The following is a 20385-nucleotide window of genomic DNA, read 5'->3' as shown; positions in this document are numbered from 1 at the left end:
CTTCTGTGGCAGTTGAAGAAAAACAGAGGAGGATGTGGCAGGGAGAGGCAAGTGTTTTGCAGATATTTTCCTGTCCCAACCCAGAGGGCACAACAGCATATTGCTAAAAAATGTTGTAGTGGTAACATGGGGACCTTAAGGCAGAATTGATGTCCTAAGAGCAGCCTACTTTAAGGGTATTGTGAAGACTGAAAGCAGACTTCTGAAATATCTAGGTTTCTATGGGAGATAACATGGGCAGAAAACAGGCAAATCTTTGCTGGGATAGAAAGAAAAGCCGTGATTTGCTTCTGTTTTTATAGACCTCCATAGAAAAAGAAGTGTGTGAAGAACTTTGAAACCCAAAATCTTTGGTGAATCAGAAACAGAAAAAAATATGCAAATTGCCCCCAGGTGAGAAGTGCCAAATTAAGTATCAACGAAGATACTTGTTTCAAGAGTGTAAGTCTTGAGCAGAAATAGTCTGCTCTCTAAATGCTTATTAATTGCAGAGTGCTGTAGTCATGCTTGCGTAGTGCTTGAAGATGGGAAGAGGCTTGTTTGCAGAGCGAGAAGACTTCTAAGATTATTTTTTCTCATCTTTTCAGAGGAGTGGACAAGGCTCTCATGTCTATCACTGTTAGTTCTCAGTTGTTAAGTACTTCTGCTTGTTTATTTGTATTTGCTGTAGAGAAAGAGTGTGAAGCGCTATTTTTTTTTAAGCTTCCCTAAATATGTAGCACTGTTGACCTTGAAATGATAAAGCTTCTGCTCTTGTTTTCCATTTTCTGTGGCAATTTTTTATCCAGAAATACCTTCACAGAGAGCACAGAGACACTTTAAATCTGCCTTCTGCTGAGATGTACAGAAGGCCCACCTAGTTAATTACTCCTCTTCTTCATGTTAGATAGATAACTTCCTACGTGCTTATTTTTCTTCTTTTTCTCAAAGCCTGAACATACAGCAGTTCATATTCCAGAGTTTAGTGTTTCTTTGTGCTTTCTTCTTAGTGTGATCAGCTGTTAATCAGAAGCCACAGTGTGTGCGGAGTACCCTGACTGCTGCAGTAGAAAATGTAAAACAGTGTATTGCCAGCTTTCCCTAGAAATTGCCTTCTGCCATTAAGAATGTGGACTGAGATTTGGGTACATTTCCTTTCAGTAATGAGCTGTGCTTCATTAGCTAATTATTGTTTTTATTAATTTCCTAGTGATTCTTAATCAAGAGCAAATTATCTCCTGAAAGGCTGATATCTGTGTTGGGTGAGGGAACGTTACCTGGGATTGCTTCTGGTAAACACCAAGGCAGAGAGCTTGCCCTGCTCCACTGATTCTCAGCCCTGCCCTGTTTGCCCACATAGCAGCCAGGGCTCAAGGGTGCCCAACCAGTGCCTTCTGCAGCTGCACGGGGAGAAAAACATAGACTGTATGCAAAGCCAAGAACTGGCTATTAGCTCAGCTCAAGACTCAGCATAACAAATGAGTTATTACTAGCAGTGCTACCAGCACTTACAGTCCAAATTATCCAATTATACCACCACTTTCCCAGTAAGGATGTAGACAGACACAAGCTCTCTAGTATCTAATCCTTCTGTAGTGTCACAGTGCTTCACTGATGTTCCTACAGAAGAAAAAGGGAGGTACTGTTAGGTAGTTCTTCATGGGGAGGGGATATGATGATGGTGTTGGTGGCCTCTTCCTCCTTCTAGCTGAAAGGGCAAATTGGATGGTGATGGTGCCTTCTCACGGAGGTCTGTCTGAGGGCCATTTTTATGTACTTAATAACTTACTTGCTCTGTCTTTAGTGGTCCACAGCTGTGTATTACAGTCAATTGTTATCTTGTGTATAGTTTCAGATATGCCGGATACCTTGTCATTCTCTTTTTAATCCCTAAACTTAGTTTTATCCATATTCTGAACTTGCATTCCTTTAGCACACAGTAGTTGAGCACTGTTGAGCTGTTTGTAGTCCTGGGACCCTGGTGTGTCATCCTGTGCTTGCGCTCCCGCGGCCTTTGCTATGATCTTGTGCTTGCACTTCTGGAGCCCTCTCTGGTAGTCCTGTTTTCCTTCAGCAGCCTCCAGGCTGTGATTTACTGATAACTTCAGTAATACTTAAGCATGAGGTAGTGACAGATACATTCTTGCTCTGCAGTTATTAATATTTCACTGCAAAAGTGGCGACGCACTAGAAGACATATATAAATACAGATGTGTGCTCTCATAACCAAGCGGTGCTCTTGTAACCACTTGCTACCAATATCAGCTATTTACATTCACATCACTGGTGTGTTATCAACATTATGTTTCAACATTCTTCATTTAGATGGTTGAAAATGAAAGCATAAGCCAAATTACGGTATTAATTCATCTTTCTTTCCAAGATGTTTAATGTTTTTTTTTTCTTTAATATTGTGTTTCTCTCAGAGGAATCTGAATTAATGGTATTTATGGTTTTCTTAAGGGTAAATAAAATTCTGTCAATGCCACTTAGTTGTGGCTGAGATGTGCCAAAATGTGTAAAGTTCTGTTCTCCTCTCAGTTTTCGCTTGATCACATTTATGTATTCTTTGAAAAAGCTTGTTGTAGCTGTGGGATAATTTCTGGCAAGGACTGCATCCTGCTGATGAGAATCAATTTGTGAACAGAGGCTTTGAGTGTGATCCAATATAAAACCAGTACGAGAAAGTGACTGTGATTTATCTCTGACTGAAAGAATTAGAATCAAGAGCTCACCTTCAGGGAATTCATGAGTCTGCTTCAGCCCGTCACTATTATTAGGGTATCCTTCAAGGAATGTAGAAAGTGTTTAGAGGACCTGGCTGTAAACATTATTTCCTCCTTTTTCTGTCATTGTGAACACAGTATAAACTGGAGAGACTTAAGACGTGGTAGGCTCGCTTCAGTCTCTGTGGTGATCTTTCCTAAAATGTGATTGGCCAAGAAGAAGACCAAAAAGAAGTCTTTTGAAGACTTCTGCTTTCTATTTTCAGTGCGCTTTTAGAAAGGATATTGCGTTCCCCTTTGGTAAGGAAGGAGAAAGAATCAGAATGGCAGCAAAAGCCCCCAGGAGACATAGAGCTCTGATGAAGGCAGAGAATCATTTTGAGCCGAGTAAAAATAAAACACTGCTGTTGTTTGATACTGGAGGACACTGGAACGGAGTTCTTGGGTGATGTCTCAACTCAGAACTGCCAAGTATGCCATTCATGCCAGAAATAGCAAGGCAGTCTGCAAAATGGGCAAAGGCAGTTTCAAAGGCCAACATCAACAGCTTTGCATTGGATGGAGTCATCCGTTCTGTAGTCTTACTGTCTTATAGTCTCCCTCTGGAATGCGATTCTGAAGGGAAAGCCAATGTTCCCTTTCCACAGAGGCAAAGGTGACCTTTCTCTAAAAGGAGTTCTGGATGAAGAAGCCACAGTTCCTGCGAAGAGATCTGTGGAAGATGAATGGTATTCGAGGGGAGGATTTTTCCAGTACCTTAAACCTTTATGGACAGAGCTTAATTGGGATGTTGAGCTCTTGTTAATTTTGCATGGGAAATTGTAAATGGCCAGAGAATAGATCAGTCCTCAACATTTAGCATTCAGTGACCAGCATCCACCCAAATATATCAAATATATCAGGAGGCAGTGCCTCACTGAATGAGTATTTGGATTGCAGCGCAACTGTCAAGCCTGAAAATGGCAATCTATGCTCAGAAAGATTATTCTGGGTGCTTATGTTTCTCTGCTGGAGCAAAATGGTGATGGTGGAGAGAGCCAGAGAATGACATGTGTCATGTGAAGTGACCCATGCTATGCAGGATGCCATTCCAGGTGTCACTCAAAAGAAGCAAAGACAAGCTGGTACCTCATAGGGCAGCCCTACACTCAGACCAGCACGTGTGTCAAGCTCTTTCTCTATAGCGTTGCCCTCCTCTCTGACATTGCTCAGCATTACCATTTCTTAACAGGACTTAAAATGTTGCTTGTGTTGTTGTTTTTTAATTAGACTCTTAAGTGGTGCGGAAGTGGAAATAAAGGCCAAGTGATCCTTAAAAGGGATGCACCTATCCCATCTTTAATCTTTGTGACTGAAGAAGCTCCCTTAGGCGTTGCTGAAAATTGGCACGTAGAATTTATAAAGTCTGCTCTCCCTGAGCTTAGCAGGAGTTTCTCTGTTGAGTTCAAGAGCAGCAGAATTAGGCCTAGAGTCATTAAAATAAATATTCTTTAATAATGAACTAGCGAATGCAGCCGCTTTCAAGCTGTACAAATGTGTGTCAACTTCATGTTCATTATCTAACAACATTAATTTGATAGGCGAGACAGTAATTCTGTGGTTTTATGATGCTTTCTTTGGTCTTGGTCTTAATATTTATGAAGTACACTGCTGATTTTTGCCGAAGCTAACAAGAAGTATCCTAAAGCTTGCAGTAAGAGCAGGCTGTTCTTGTACACGTGGTTCCTAGCAATGATAGTAAAATATTCAGCATGCAGCGCTCAGCAATTCTGTGCGTTTAAAACAATATTTTTGCACAATGGCAACACTGGGTCCACTTAGTCAACTTCAGCAAACACAGTTATCTTAAAACAAAAGCAACAGAAGTCTCACTTTGGAGTCCAGAGCCTGTTATTTGTCAAAGTCTTGGAGCCTTGTCATGCTGTGAGCCAGAACGCTATCTGAATCCTGCAGAGGATGCGCTGTAAGGGAGCAGCAGACATGCAGATAGCAGAAGGATGTCAAATTGAGCATGAGACTTCCTGTGCTGGAAAGGGCATTAATCATTACATAAAGGAGTATGAGTTTGTTTCTCACAGATAATTTTTGAAGGAAACGCTTTAAGAAGCATAGTTATTTTTTTTTCCTTCTGTTGCTCCAGGGCGTATCTTCTGCAGTTACCTAATCAAGAGCAATTAGTAAGATCTTCATGAAAGATAACTAGCTGTCATGTGTACTAAATGTGCAATTGTGCAAAATATTGAGCACTCTGATTTTCCTCAATTTTGAAGCCAGTGAAGTTTTCATTTTAAGATTGCTCCGTTTATTTTCTCCCATGAACTTAGATAGGAAAATCTACCTGAACTCAAAAAACTAGCAAGATGCTTCGTAGGTGAGCATGAGTTATTCTCAAAAAATAACATTAGTCCAGTTTTGTTTGAGTTATTCATATTGTCTGCATTGAAGTGTAGCAGTTCCTTTCTAGCAGTAGAAAAATACATGTTAGAAATGTAGAAAGACCAATGTGAATTTTTGGTTGTATAGTAATGCATATAAATAATATTTATTATCTGTTACTTTTGTGGGGTCTGAATGTAAAAGCTAGATTGACAATTATCTCTTGCGCACTTCTCAACAACTGCACAGTGCTTGAGTGTGCTGAGAAGCAAAGCACGTTTTTGCATTACATGGACGTGCTTAAAATTAATACAAATCCTCCAAATGCTGAAGAGAATCAGATGTGTTTTATAATCAAGCTTTGCTTGTATGTGCTGCCGAGGGAAATATGTCATGCTAAGAGCAGAACATTAATGATGGACAAGGAAATCTGCTTGCGCTCAGCACACGGCACTGACAGCGTAACCACAGTGCGTGGCTTCCATGGAGCCTGCTGGTTATTGCTGCTGGGGTGCTTTACCTACACGGCTGTTAGAAATGAACGTGCCTGCAACCTCTGGAAGCACGGAGCAGAGAACATCCCGAGTTGGAGGGAGGACCCACTGAGTCCACCTCCTGGCTCCTGACATCTGTCCTTCAGCAGAAACAACACTGTTGTGGACTACTTTAAAATCCCATAGATATTTGTATTAACGTGTGCTACTATTAAAAGACAAAATCAGGAGGTAATGGCTGTAATTTGGGGTAGGAATAGAAAAGGAAAAGGATTATTCACAACCTGAATACCCCTTGTCATATGGAAGACCTAATATCTGACTACAAAAAGTGTGGCTTTCCTGCAAATTAGTAACAAATTTTGCCCTGCAGGGAGGTTTTCCCAGCCATTAGCGAGTGTCCCAACTGCTTTGCAACTCCCCACCAAGTAGCTGTAAGCTGCTGTTAAAATTCCCCTATGTTGCAATTCTGTTTCAGGAGCATATTATAGCAGTTAATTTCGGGGTGGCAGAATGAAAATAAATGGATCGTCTATTAGTTTGCTCCACGTTGGAGTGGTTGAATTACCCATTTAATTGAGAAATCTTAATGTTTCTGCTTTCTGTTGATGTAACTTGCCTTCTTTAGCTTCTGCTAGAGAAGACTTGTAGCACTAAAAGTGCAAGTTGTTGTATTTTCTTATTTTCTCAGGGCTCGTGTAATCTTTTCAAAAGGAGAAATTCTTTTTGCTAAGAGAGGAGGTGGTCATGAAGTCCCTGCAGCACTGCAGAGTGCAGCACAGGTATCAAGATGCTGCTCTGTCCTGCTGTGTAAAGTGAAGGTGGCTCCACTTGCAGAACAGAAAAATATTTGCCTCCACCAAACCACCAAAGGCAGAAGGAAGGTGGATATATTTTACATCTTGCCAAGCAACCTTGTGTGTTTTAAATGCACATCTCATTCCCCACGTTTACAGGTGTTGCATAGAACTCTGGTATATTCAGTTATTATTTATAACTGATTAAGCTCAATCCTTTTTGCGAAAGGATGCTAATCTGGTTTGCTGAGACAAGTGCTTATCTAATGAGTGTATTGTCGCTCTGTTTGTCATACCATAATTCACATAAAGAAGCGATAAACCATCTCAGTTAGCAGGGAGTATTTGGAAAGCAGTCATACTATAACAGAGAAAGGGGGATATGCACAGCTTGTAGAACAGTCAGCAGTAGCTATGAAGTACTTGTATTTAATCCTTGTGTCAGCCAGTAATCAGATTTTTTTTTTAAATGAGTACAAGCTTAAAAAATTATTAACCTTTAGTAATGTTTTATGCTGTATAAGTCTTAAAGGGAAGGGATATCCCATTTATTCTAAATAAATCCAAGCGCCATTCTTGTGCCACCTCTGTGGCAGTGCTGAACAACCAGCACATAGTTCTGTGTTATGTGGAAACATTTTAGAAGGGGAGGAGGGAGCCAACGATAATATGAACTCTAGAGAGTTTCAGTGGCTGCTGGGAATGCAGTCATTTTTCCTGATTTTAAATAAAATAAAGAAACAATAAGCGAAATTTGATGTCATGGCAGTTAAGTTCTGCAATTTATACTTGCATTGATCAGGAAATGGATTTACGGTATTTTAAACCTTGTAAAAGTCCACATAATTTAATTGTTAATCTCAGGTCAGCAGAACATTAACATCATCGTATCTGAACTGCAGTGTCCTGAAATCCCCCGGCTCCTGCTATTAGAAAAAACCATTCCCATCAGTTCGTGACCCTCTTGAAGTTGTTCCCAGCCTGCTGAGGCTTTACCTGTTGTTCCATATCCTGCTGCAGGCTATGAGAGCCTCTCTGAATAGGCAGTCCTCAGCTGATGCTTTGGTGATGGGGAGGACGCCTGCTTTTAATGTGGGATACTAATGCTACTCTGAGCTGCATTATCAGTCCTGAGACATGGTATGATTTCCCCTTGTTTTTCATAAAATGTGTGAAAGTTGCACCGGTTTCCTTTAGATGTGGAAATTCCAGGTTTGAATGTATCATCTGCTTTATTTGTCACTGGTTTTGGTCTTTCTTTCCTCATTTTATCACCTGTTATTGTAGTATACAGCTCCATTGTATTTCACTTTTCAACCTTAATGCGCTTTCACTGTCCTGAGCATATTTTTAATTAACGTCATCTTGATGTTTTTAAGGCCTATTAGTTTTGAAGTGCAGTTGTTGCAAGTGCTTAAATCTTCAAGTGAAGAAAAATAATAATAAAAAAAAAAAGAACAGAACACTGCAGAGTGGCAAAAGGCTTGTAAAAAGAAGCACACTTAATGCATTAATGCCTCTCTGCTGTAGAGAGGCTTTGATCCATGGAGGTCTTCAGGCATTTGTCTCCTACAGCAGGATCTGGTTTTGTGCCTTTGATAACACAGAGAGAAACTAGGGAACTTGACGTGGGTTTTTTGAAACAAGGAATACTGGAAAAACCTCTTTGGAATAAGCTGGAAAGTGAAGGCATGGGTGAAAGAAGCAGAAATATGTCTTGTTAGCATTCTGCTTAGGGCTTATCTTGTTTGGCTGTCATGCAGTGCCCACCTGGGGACACCTCAGACAGGGTGAAAAGCAGGCTCACCTGAGCTTGCACCTCAGGGGAGATTCCTGTGGCAGCATCATGCATTATGAAGCCATTTGGTTTTGTTGGAGGAATCTCGGTTAATTATTCATTGTGAACTGCTCGTTGAACTTGTTACTTGCAAAGACTTGCACATTTTGAGCTGGTTCGTAAGCAGAGGATAATATTATGAGGGCATCACATTTAAATACTGTATGACTGCTTGCTAATTACTTGCTTACTGATCCGCAGAAGCAAACAGAAAAAACAGGCATTAAACGAAGCGCTCATCATTACTGAATAGTCCCACCACATGGAAAGACATGGAAAACATTAGGGAAATTATGCTTTTTAAGACTAAGGTACACTTCTTTTAGTTGCTCCCATTTACTTTGAATGATTTTTGACTGGGGACCTTGCGATACTCAGAGTGCATGGACTACTGACGTTGTATGTGTAACTGGGCAATATTTTCATTTGTATAACACAAGCAAAACCCAACAAGATACAAACACCTTGCAGCTAAGTGCTCTGCTAGTTATCACTAACACACCTAAGTGCAGTGTGGAAATGCAGGTAACGGTGACTCAGCAGACGGCTGAATAAGGACACATGGAAAAGAGCCACAATATCCAAGAATAGAAACATGCATTTTTGCACTTGGATGACCTTTTATATCCAGGAAATAGTAGTTTTGGAATTCTTGATCAGCCCTCCGACCAGCTTGTGCCTGCTGTATGTTCTGCGGTTAATGGCTAAGAACAGCTCCACTCACGTATGCGTTTGGTCAGTAAACCCCTCGGGTATTGTCTAACAATAATTCTGATAGATTGTTAAAGCCCTCCGTGCTAAAGCTGGAGACAGTAGTTACAAGAAAAAAAATCACTTTCTAGGAGTAGTTCCTATTATGCTAAGAACAATTATGCTCATCACCCTTCCATTCTGGAAGAAGGGCCGTTTATTTGACAGGACATCTGGCAGAAGGCAAACTCAAGAACAGATAGTTCCAGAAAAGACAAGCAGACAGTCCAACGTGAAGGCTGTGCGTATGGAACTGCAGCCAGACTCTTCTGTCTCACACACTGACACCTACTTGTAGCAATTATGCAGAGTAATTTAATTGCTGAAAAGTTTTAAATGATTCTTCTGTTCCACAACTTGTATGTGCTGAACGCATAATGACTTGATTAGGCTGAGGAGAGGCTCGGATCAGTAAAATGATGTGATTGTGTTTTGATGCAAGAAAAAGAACCGCTTGTGTCTGCATAATCCAGGCAGGCACAAAGTGCACCTTTTTTACATCCCATATTGTGCAAGTGTTCTTTTAAAGCGTTCTCCCTATTCCCTGTGGGTTCAATGTTGTTCTGTGCTGTCAGTGGGGATTTTATTGTCAGGTTCACTGAGAGAAATAGGTAGAGCTCGAAATAAGCAGTAAATGAAAACTGAAAATAGCCGTGGCTTGGAGTGAGACTGTACCAACACCGTGAGGCGTGAAGTCCCATTAACCTCAGCCCTACACTTTCAGCAGGAGGAGTAAAGGGGTCAAAATATGATTCGGGATGAACAGTGTCTAGTTCTACTGAGGCTGGTCTATAATAATCACCAAAAGTACAATATGGTTATCCGATCATATCTGCCCCAGCTAGTTTCTCCCTAAAATCATGAGGTATTTTTGTTACGTGCTTGAAATCTATAAATTTATTAAATGGATCATTCTGATTAGGTTGGAAAATCAATCTGAGTATGAAATTGCTTACCAGAAAGTAATTATCATTGTAAATGTTAATTATTCCTGGCCTTGTTTTTGTGTGTGTGTCACGATATCTTGCAGAGACTCAAGGAATTGAAGCAGAGGGAGTTTGCTCGAAATGTAGCATCAAAGTCGAGGAAGGATGAAAGGAAACAGGAAAAGGCCCTTCAACGTTTGCACAAGTTAGCTGAGCTGAGGAAAGTGACAACGTGGTAAGTGCTTGGCTACTGAAACACAAAGAATGCCTTAAAATAATCCCTCAGCTATTTGCTGAAGACCTGGGACACTGGGCTACTGGAATCCCTCAGCTGGAGCCCTGCATGCGTGGTTTTATGACATTTCTGAAGCAGTGTGTGTACAGTAATTTGAGTCACACTGTGTGAAGAAATGTTTAACCTTTTTTTTTCTAGTGGAGCTAAAATGACATGTATTTTTAGTTGAAAAAGATATTTCATATATATATTTCTTAAAACCAGGCGTATTGGTTGAAAGCTTAGTGAACTAGGTCACACATTTGAAGGCTGACACTGCTCCATTGATGAGGTGAGGAATACAGAATCCTTCTAGGATGTAACAGACTTCTGTGATTTAGCTTTCAAACTGCTTGCCTGGGAAAGCATCCAGAAATCTCATCTTAAATCTCAATAACTGGATTTTTTTATGTATATGTTAAAAGGTAAGTGCTCCTTTTCCTCATCTCCACAGAATGTTTACTTCTCACTGCAGAGGTATTGCTAGTCATACACGCTGCTGCTGAATCTAGGCATACTATTGAAATTAATATTGAGATTGCTGACTGTGACTCTACTCTTATTTGTGCACTTTTGGCACTAATTATATATATACCAACTTGAGTTTTCACAGTGGAACCTCAGGGGGAAAAATATAAGCTAAAATGCCAATTTTATCCGAGCTTCAGCTCACCAGATGATCTATCAGAAGAGTCAGCCCATATGATTCACAGTCCTTGTTCAGTGATTATTCCTCCATAGCATGTATGGTGGGCAGCATGCTGACATCAGGTTTCTCTAAGCAAGTGGAGGTGACATGGAAGCTGTAAGGTCTGTTTGGTAAGATCAGTGTAGCACCTTAGTTATTCATTTACTTATCTTTTGATGGTAAGTCACGTGGAAATGCTTTTTCTTCCCTCAGTGTTCTAACTTTCCAAATTTAATACTCGGCAAACATGGTTTTTATGCTCCCAGCTTTAGATATCGTTCTCCCTAAGAGTATTAGAAAACCTGTATGATATAATTCAGGACAAAGAGGTAAAAGAAACACAAAAAAGCACAGATTTTGTAGGAGTTTGTTCTATCCATTACTTTTTTTTCAGAGTCTTCCTAATCACTGGTGAAGAATTTCTCTGAACTCTAATAGTTGCTGTGCACTGCTACTTTCTGTCCTTAGAGGTATGATACAGACACACAGGATTTATTTTAACTAGTGTTTTCTAGATTTGTTTTGAATAAAAAGTCACTACTTTATTTTGTTGGTGAAAGAATGTATGTGGTACATTCGTCATTATTTAATGCAACACTTCTTGGTGTCCTGAATCATATTTGCAAGTTTTTCCAGTGACCTATCATCCAGTAGTGCTCTGCATTGCACTGTAAAATACAGAATAATTGGGCTAAACCAAACCAAAATTAAAAGAAAAAAAAAAACCAACAGCCATACTGATGTAGTTAGGTTCATTACTCCTGGTGCTGACCAGTTCCAGTGAATCCCAGCAAACTGCCAGCTTAAGCAGTTTTTTTCTTCCCTTTACTTCCTATTAAGTCATATAGAACAGATGGGGAGAGTATGAGATGAAGAACAGAAGTAGACAGTGATAAATTTTTTCTCAAGAGGGATGAATCACTTTTGCACTACTGTCAGCTGAAATGCTTTTCCTGGTATTATTTTTCCATGAAATAAATGGCTGAGCTTGCAACAGGTCTGAGAACACAAATAGGGAAGGAGCTGCTGGGTGATTGCCTGTGGGTGGAGAAGCAGTCGCTGGGATCATGACTAAGAGAGAAGTGATCTCTGAGGTACTCTCTCCTTTAATATATTTTGTAGCACATAGAAATATAAAGCCTCAGCTGTTTGTAGTAATAGTGGCATAACTGTGATGGCATGCTGGGAGGAGAAGCAAGGTTTCTAGGGAAATATATGGTCTTTTATTAGTTCAGCAAGTACATTTAGGGGAATAGAACTATATGAGATTATTAGCCCTCTGTCCGATGACCTCACATGAAGGAACTGTGAACAAAATACTTATCTTTTTTAAGCAAATCCTATAGTGAAATAAGAGACTTTCTAAATGTGTGTGTCCATAGATTCTTCCTCTTTTCTTAAAAATCCTTTCAGTACCAATGTAATGCTTTGTGTATGCCTGTAGTCCTCTGAGAGGTGCTTACTCTGAGTCTTGTTTGCCTTCCTAGTGCTCCTGGAAGTGGACCTATGTTCAAATCCACAACAGTGACTGTGCGGGATAATTCCACTGATATCCCACAAAGCACTGCTATAGATTCTTCCAGCAAACAAGATTTCAGCTGTACGCTGATGCACAATACGCAGAATTGCAAAGATGCTACTTCAGGTATTTCTTCCACTCCTGAAAATGCATGCAGTAATACATCCAGAACTAACAAATTTGGAGATCAAGTTCAAGGAGCTCGAGGACATAGAGTTGGGTTCTCCTTTGCTTTTCCTAAGAAAGCAGTAGTCAAACTGGAATCTTCAGCTGCTGTTTTCTACGAATATAATGACGAAACATCTATGGAGAATGGACTTAGCAGAAGAAGCAGATTTTTCCCAGGAGCTTGTAATCTTCAGTCTCCGTCAGCAACTGAAATAGTCCTGTGTCCCGAGGAGAAGCAAGACTGTTTGCACCCACTGGTGGAAAGATGCACTGACACAGCAGAAGATCCTGAAAATCAGGAATCAAAAGAGCTAGCCAGTGAAGAAAACAGAGAGCTAGAGAACCCCACATTAATTCCTGCTGTTTCTAATTCAAAGCAGCTAGTGTCTTCTGACATGGAGGACTGCAGTACTGATGCCTGTGCTGTGGATGTACCGGGTCAAACACTGTCTGTGGCTGTGGACAGTGCTCGAGTTCTGCCCCCAGACTGCAGCAGTTGTGAGCTGCTGGGAAACGGAGCTGTTGCTCAGGCTGCTGTGGAGGATTGCTCATCTCTGCAGGACACTGCTGAGGAAAATGGTAAAGATGGGAACAGTGACTTAGTTACAGCTGAAACTGAAATAAAACTGGGGACAGAGACGTTAGTTCCATCACATTCTGAAGATGGCTCGAGAGTCCCCCGGAGCAAACTGGACACACGCAAGAGATCTTGTGAACCGTTCGTTCCTGTTCTTAGCAAGCACGGATCAAACATTCTTCAGTGGCCATCAGAAATGCTAACTTACACGAGTACAGACCCATCCATTTCTTACAGCTGCAACCCTTTGTATTTTGATTTCAGGTCATCAAAAGCAAGTGATAGTCAAGAAAAACCCAAGCATCAGGCAAACGTACCTAATTTGCACCACACAACTGAATCCAACCATAGCTTAGTCTCAGATTTTACAAATAAGCCTACTTCAGAATGTGGTGATCCTGAAGCAGAAATAAATAGAAGTGCATCTGACTATACAGTACCCCTTGTAAGTGACGTTTCCCTCATCAGAAATTCTGATCTTGCAAAAAATGAAAATAAAGTGGCCTTGGGTGAGTCATTCAGGATTAAAAAGCTAGAAAAGTGTCACATTTCAAAAAATCACTTACGACAAAATGCTGTGATAGGTGAGAAATATAACAAAGTTTGGATCAAAGAAAGTCACGAAAAATGGCTTCACAAAAGTAGGAAACGGAAAAGGAGAAGAAAATTGTGTCATTGTCATCACCATCATTATCATCCTTGTGGGGAAGCAACAATTGCAGAAATGGAAATTTCCTCAGTTATAGAAAAGCAAATGAGTTACAGAGATGAAAATAAACATCAGCACCTCCAAAACAACCCAGAGAAGTGTAGATACGATGCAGGGAATATCTGGATAGCTTCGGATGAGGTGCAGCAGTCTCATCAAAAAGCTGATTCTGAAAATGGTCATAAAAGAGTCCTGGCTACATCAGATCACCTCCATGCGAGCAGAGGCATATGTGACATCTGGCATGCAAAAAGTAGGGACCAACGCAGTGCTTGTAAACCTCTGCATAGAAAGAGAAAAGCAAGCTCTCGGAGACAGTTGAGGCAGCTGGCTCGAACTTGTAGGAGGCACAGCTGCCTGTGCTCCAAAACCTGTTGTAGCTGGAAAGTCAGGAGGTTGAGCTGCAGCCCAGAGCATAAATGTTTAGGGCGCTGCGGTGAAGAAAAGAGTCCAGGCCACCATCAGTCCATAAAGAGAGGTTACAGCTGCCTGATGGATGAACCGGAAAGCTCCCACAGGAAGCGGAGACAGCACACCTATTCCTGTTCTTCAGATGAAAGTTTGTACAGAGAGGCGTGCTTGGCAGAGGAGTATTTCAGGCAAGTGAGCGTTGTAGGTATGCATCACAAGGCAAAAGGAAAACACAGGAGGAGGAAAACTAGAATCAGTCACGTATGCATTGACAAGAATGAGAGAAGTGAGGCCTCCAGGCCTTGTAAAGAAAACTCTGCAAGTTCCACATTAGACGTTCTGGGAGAACTCTTGACTCAAGACGACACCGAGGATACTATCATGAATTCCAAAGCTGATCTTGCAGAAGATGCAGATGAAGCCATGCAGCTGGAGGAAAACAAGGCATCTCTGCCAATGGGTGGTGCACATGTTCTGGAACAAGACAAGCCAACAGACTGTGCAGCACCAGAGAGCGTGCTGGGCGTGCTTTCGGACGTTGCCACACATTGTACTGCTTCTGTTCCTGAGCAGGGTGCTCCTGCAGCTGCAAGCACACAAGATGCTCTGAAGGACGAAAAGAAAAATGAAAATGCGAACAGCCATGAAAGTCAAGCTCGTTATAAAGCTCCACCGCCCACCAGACATTTGGACCAGGCTCCCCCAAAGTCAGTCCTTTGCCATTACGAGTTGGCTGATTCTCTGCCACATGAGAAGATAAATGAGGTGACCGGTGACTGGGTACAGTGCAACTCAGGCATATTTAACAGCCCACCACCCTTGCCATTCAAAGAAGCACACCTCAACAGCCACACCTTCTTAGCTACGGAGCAGCTGATAGCTCCCTTTACTCTTCCCGACCAGACGCTGATATTCCCTCCAGATAACCACGAAAAATTCAAAGACCTCCCATCCGAGGCATACCAGCAGCTCGTGCAACAGAACATGCTGGCCAGCAAGGTGAAGTTTACCCTTCCTCCCCCGGCCATGCAGCCCCCCAGCTCTCCGTTGCAGCCTCTGCCTTTGCAGCCACCGCTGTGCTCTACCTCGGTCACCACCATCCACCACACCGTCCTGCAGCAGCACGCCGCCGCCAGCGCGCTCAAGGCCCTCCGGCCCCACCAGCACTTCCTCTCGCAGGTCCCGGCCCTTGCCAGAGCGCCTTTACCTCATCTGCCCGTAGGGCCCAGGCTTTGCCCCGGGGGCCCCGCAGCCTTCGTGGCCCCGCCGCACCTGCCGCTGGTGCCGCCTTCGGTGCTGCAGCCGGCCCCGCTGGCCTTCTCGCCGCTGCCGCACGCCGTGTTCCCCTCCCTGCTGTCCCCGCACCCGGCCGTCCTGCCGCTGCAGCCCCTCTTCTAGGATGGGTTCCTGGGGGGCAGGGAGCCTCCAGACAGATGGACGTGGGGTTCCCAGCACCCGTCGGCTTCGCGAGCGGTCCTGTGAAACAAACTGGTTGAAATTCCTCTTTCCTTGGGAAGTATTTACTGTAAGTATAGTGATGCAAACATCCATGAAAAGCTCCTGTCCCGTGTAAAGACCTATCCTATAAGTAAAGCACTGAATAGTCTGATACCGATATGAACTATATATATCAGTGAAGCTCATGTCTTAGAATATGTATAATGTATATAAAATATATTTATAGATCTATAACTTCTGTTGTAAAGTATTCACTTTTTGTTTTTTTATCCTTGTGTATTTGCACCTATTTAATGTTTAGACAAAGCTGATGCACTATGTTTTGTACTATGTTCTCTGAAACTGTAAATCTAGTGACAAACTATCTCTTGCAATAAATTTTTGTTAACTACTTAAGTATATAAAAAATCTTTCATTATAAGCCTCACGGATGTTGTCGCTCTATGTTCTTCTGCATCCTCTACCCCTGCTGTGCTGGGATAATCGGGTTTCCTATCTTTCAGTGATTTATCACGGATGCTCAGAGGCTAATACCTTCAGGGCAGCTGTCTCACTGAGCAAGAGAGAAAGGGTAACAGATCCGTTTGTGTTAGCAGTTTGATGTCACTGTGACAAATTTTGCCTTCTTGTCGTCTTCTTGCACAGACTGCTGACTGTTGGAGCTAATCCCTTTTCTACTAAACCACAAAAAGGCCGCGTAACGAAAATAACATCAGTGGTAGAAGAAAAAAGAATGGATCAGCAGTGGTTTGACTTGCAAGGGAATGTTTCTTATGATGAAAACATGCAGCACAGAGAGCCTTATTTCCATCAAACCTTCAGCTGATCTCCATTTCTCATGCCTACTTTTTGCACACGTGCAGGAAGGTCAGGAGAAACTTCTCACTGGGAATTTTGAATCTCACCAGGGGGATGGTTCAGGTTCTTACCTCGTTTCACTCCATTACCTTCAGCGTTGGGGTATTAAAAATATATGAGTGACATAGAATAGAAATAATGATAACATGTTGCCGTTATTTCTGACTGTATTTCAGAGAATTCTCCCTACCTCTGAAGCCTTTTTATTGTTGATGAAACTCGACTTCAGCCAGAGAAATCTTCTCATTCGTGTTACTGTGAGATATTTCAGGCCCACACTTGTGAGCAAAAGTGATTGCGGGGCAGAGCCAGCTCTGTGAGTTAAAATGAAATCTAGCCACGTGAGTGAAGCTTAGAATTTGCAGCATGACCTTTAGTGCTAGAAGTAGACCCTCCAAAGTAAAAGGTAGGGGCTAGCTCTCAAATTAATCACTTCTTTTCACCTTTTATATATTATAATGGAATTATATACAGTTGAATTGAAATAGTAGTTTTGGAAGATTATGAATATGCATCACATATTATCCATTCAAAAAGTAATAATATAGCCTAAAAGATATGTATCTGGTTATTATTTTTTGCATCTATAGCATTAGTACTTACCTATATCAATATTGAACGTTTTAGTCTAATAATGCATTAAAACTATAGAAAACAACATCTTGTCAGCTCTGATTACAGTGTGGGATACTCAACTTTTCCTTGTCATGCCATTAGAAAGGGCTGAACTACATGAATAAACAAAAAGTTGACAAGAGCAGATGAATGGTCTGGTCACGGATTGCTTCTCATAAATGCTGCCTGATGCTGCCACAGAGCAGGATCTTAGTGGGCATCCGTGTATATAATGCCATTAAGAGGATAAAATTTCTCCAGCTTGTAATTTCAAGTGAATGCCCATTTCTAGTTATCTGGTACCTAGAAATTACGTAAGTGACTTTATCCTTCTGCTTTATTTCAAGAGTAAACCTGCCCAATCTGTATGTCTCACTGCCTTCTGCAGCAAGCAGGCTGCATGCAAGCCGCACTGCTCAAGCACCGAAACTTGTATCTGACGCTTGAAGGTGCCTGCTTGCTGCTCAGGCCCCTGCCTTATAGCTGACCCACACTGGCTTTTGTATTCCTGCATCTTCTGCAGGAGTCAGCATGGGTATTCCCCTGGATCCTGATGTCCTGTCAAAGACAACAGTCTGATAACACCCACTGGATAAAAAGAAACAATGCAGGACGGTTGTGATTATACATGATCCCTATCCCTACATTTTTATCTGGCAGAAGATAAAAGATAGCAAATTTCAGAATTTCAGTTCATTGAATAAGTCCCACCTACTAATTTAGGAGTCAATGATTAAAAAAAGCATTCAAACAGCTTTGTATCTTACCTTTTCCCAGCAATTTAAATTAAATTTATTCTATTTTAAGTTGTTAAAAATCTTATAACATTGCACCATTATTTATTTACTGTAGTTGCTTTCGGTAGTGTATAAACTTAGAATAAAAGACTAATAACCATCAGATGCAATCATTTGCTAACATGGTACTGCCTTCAATTCTAGAGCTGTTAGTATAGGTGACATCGTGTGTAAGAGCTAAACCAATAGAAAAATAATTCTCAAGTTAAGTTTAGAATTGAACACAGTAATTGAAAGCAAGTAATAAAGTATCATTTTGAGTTGGAATTGTTATTAAGTATTAAACTTACAGTAACTTAAGTAACAGTAGCTTCATTTTGGCATTCATCTGGTATTTTAAATTAAATATATGTTTTTTAGCAGTCTAAGTTGTAAGTAAACATTATTTCAAATGATAAATAGTTGAATTTTTGTCATTCTAAATAAGCTCCACCAAACTTGCTTAATTAATCTACTTTTGAATTTTCAAGTTTACTCAGAACTTCTTTTTTTTTTTTTTTTAATTTATGTTCCTATTCACTTTGCCAGTTCATAGAGTTACTGGATTGTCTTCCTCCTGTAAACAGTGAAAGTGATACTATCCCCTTTAATCCACCTGAATCACAGGAATTAGATCTTCAGACTGCGGTGATGACCTTAAATTAGGTGATAGATTTTGTTAAGTGGCCCCACAGAGCAGCTCTGCAGAGAAATGCTTGAAAGTTAATCTGTTCCGCTGAGATGAGAAGTGTGTCTTTGTCCTTGGGAAGCTGCAGTCTGTCCAGGCAGTGACCTTCTTGGAGCCGTACCATTTCTCAGGTAACATGAGCCATAGAGTAATGTCCTTATAGGATCTTTCAGGCATTAAGTATCATCACCTCACAGTGTTATCGGCAGTTCGAAGTTATCAGTCACTTTTGTCATGTCTGTAAGTACACAGAATGCCAATACCTAGGAAGAGCAGAGGAACCAAATTGTTCGTTTGGTTTCATTCACAAAGTAGGAAGTATGCAAACTTTTGAAGAAGAAAAACCTTGAGATGCTACAGGAGCGAGCAATGTACGTAGAAACTGCTGATGACAAAAAGTAAAAGAAGTACCTTTTACAGAATATTACAGAATAGGAATGTTTGCTGCTATCTTTTGCTGTTATCATTTGCTGCAATCAAACAGCAGTCAAATTATTATGAAGCAGTTTGTCGCCTTTTCTTGCAGTGTTAACTTTGTACTGGTTCATAAACTTTTTACACTCAAGGAAATTAATTTAGATGTGATCTTCAGACTGTGCTTTAGAAGGCCACTGGAACATCCATTTCTCTCTAATACATACTATATGGGATAACATGCTCCCCAAATACAGTTTACATTACAGCTGTATTTTTTTCTGTTGAGTTCATTTTTGATAATTGTACGGCTTTTTTTCGGAATACATCTTTTACATTATAATATCATTAAGTTAATATGCTGCATTTAAAATCCAGTTTGTAAATGTATTTGGTCAGATTCTGAATTGGTGCAAATCAGTGTACAGCTCCTGATTTCAGTTGCATTTTATTGGTTTGTGCCAGCTGAAAATCACTAATGTTTCCTCATTAAAGATTACATTAACTTTCTCAGAAGAAGGCAATACATTGCGACCACACGAATGTATTTCTAAGACAGTTATTTGTCTGTAATTAAGGTGGCAAATTTTAATCTATTGAGTATTTCAACATGGTGCTCTGTCTACATATTCTGAACCCCATACATTAGTTTTCTGATTTATGACTGTACATTGCCTAGAGACATGTATGTACCCAGCAGTGTACATATGTATGCAATATGCTTGCCTTCTGTAAAGTTATCAAATGTTAACTCTTTTTCTTCAAAGGACATTTGTACTGTGTAGAGGTCATCTGATATTTTTAAATTAAGATGAGTTATTAATGTGTATGTGGTTTTGTAGATCACTTTGATTTCATGTTTACATTAGCTGTGACCTTGTATATTATTTTATTTATAGCCTTCCTTTTTGTCCCCATTTCAGGAACTCTATGAAGCGTTCTCTTTTTCTGTTTGTCTCCAACTAAGATTCTCAGTATTTCTTCAAACATGTACGTTTGTGAATAAGAACCAGATTTTCTTCTTAGTTTCTATTTTTTACTATTTTATTTTTTGGAAAAAAAAATAGCATACCAAGTGTAAGAATTATTAGACTTCCTGGTTTTTGTTTCAAGGTTCTTTCTTATTTCATGCATTTTATATAAAGCTGGAAGAATCTCTACCAAGTCTGAATTTTGACCTCTTGGTGAAACTCTGAAACCAACGAATTCTAAGGAAGCTTTGCCATTAATATAACTCAGGATTTATTTTGATCTGGGACATTAGGGCTCTTTATTTATTGAAATGCCCTAATCTTGCTTTCAATTGAATGATAATTTCATGAGGTATTTTGAAAAGCACAACTCA

General features: G+C 40.6%; 1 protein-coding gene across 4 annotated transcripts in view; it reads left to right on the top strand.

The window, feature by feature from the left end:
- ZNF804A (zinc finger protein 804A) overlaps positions 1-18429 on the top strand; it is a 135042-nt gene extending 116613 nt beyond the window's left edge. For 3 of the 4 annotated variants that reach the window (XM_048953582.1, XM_048953583.1, XM_048953584.1), the window contains 2 exons: positions 9990-10120; positions 12335-18429. In XM_048953582.1, coding sequence (XP_048809539.1) covers positions 9990-10120; positions 12335-15629 — 3426 coding nt within the window. In that variant the 3' untranslated portion in view covers positions 15630-18429. Of the gene's footprint in view, positions 1-9989; positions 10121-11586; positions 11942-12334 lie in introns of those variants that run through there. The other variant, XM_048953586.1, reaches the window with a different exon arrangement.
- Positions 18430-20385: the final 1956 nt, after the last annotated feature.

The sequence above is a fragment of the Lagopus muta genome, chromosome 8 (assembly GCF_023343835.1).
Source record: "Lagopus muta isolate bLagMut1 chromosome 8, bLagMut1 primary, whole genome shotgun sequence".
Classification (NCBI taxonomy): Eukaryota; Metazoa; Chordata; class Aves; order Galliformes; family Phasianidae; genus Lagopus; species Lagopus muta.
This window is presented reverse-complemented; position numbering and strand designations above follow the sequence as displayed.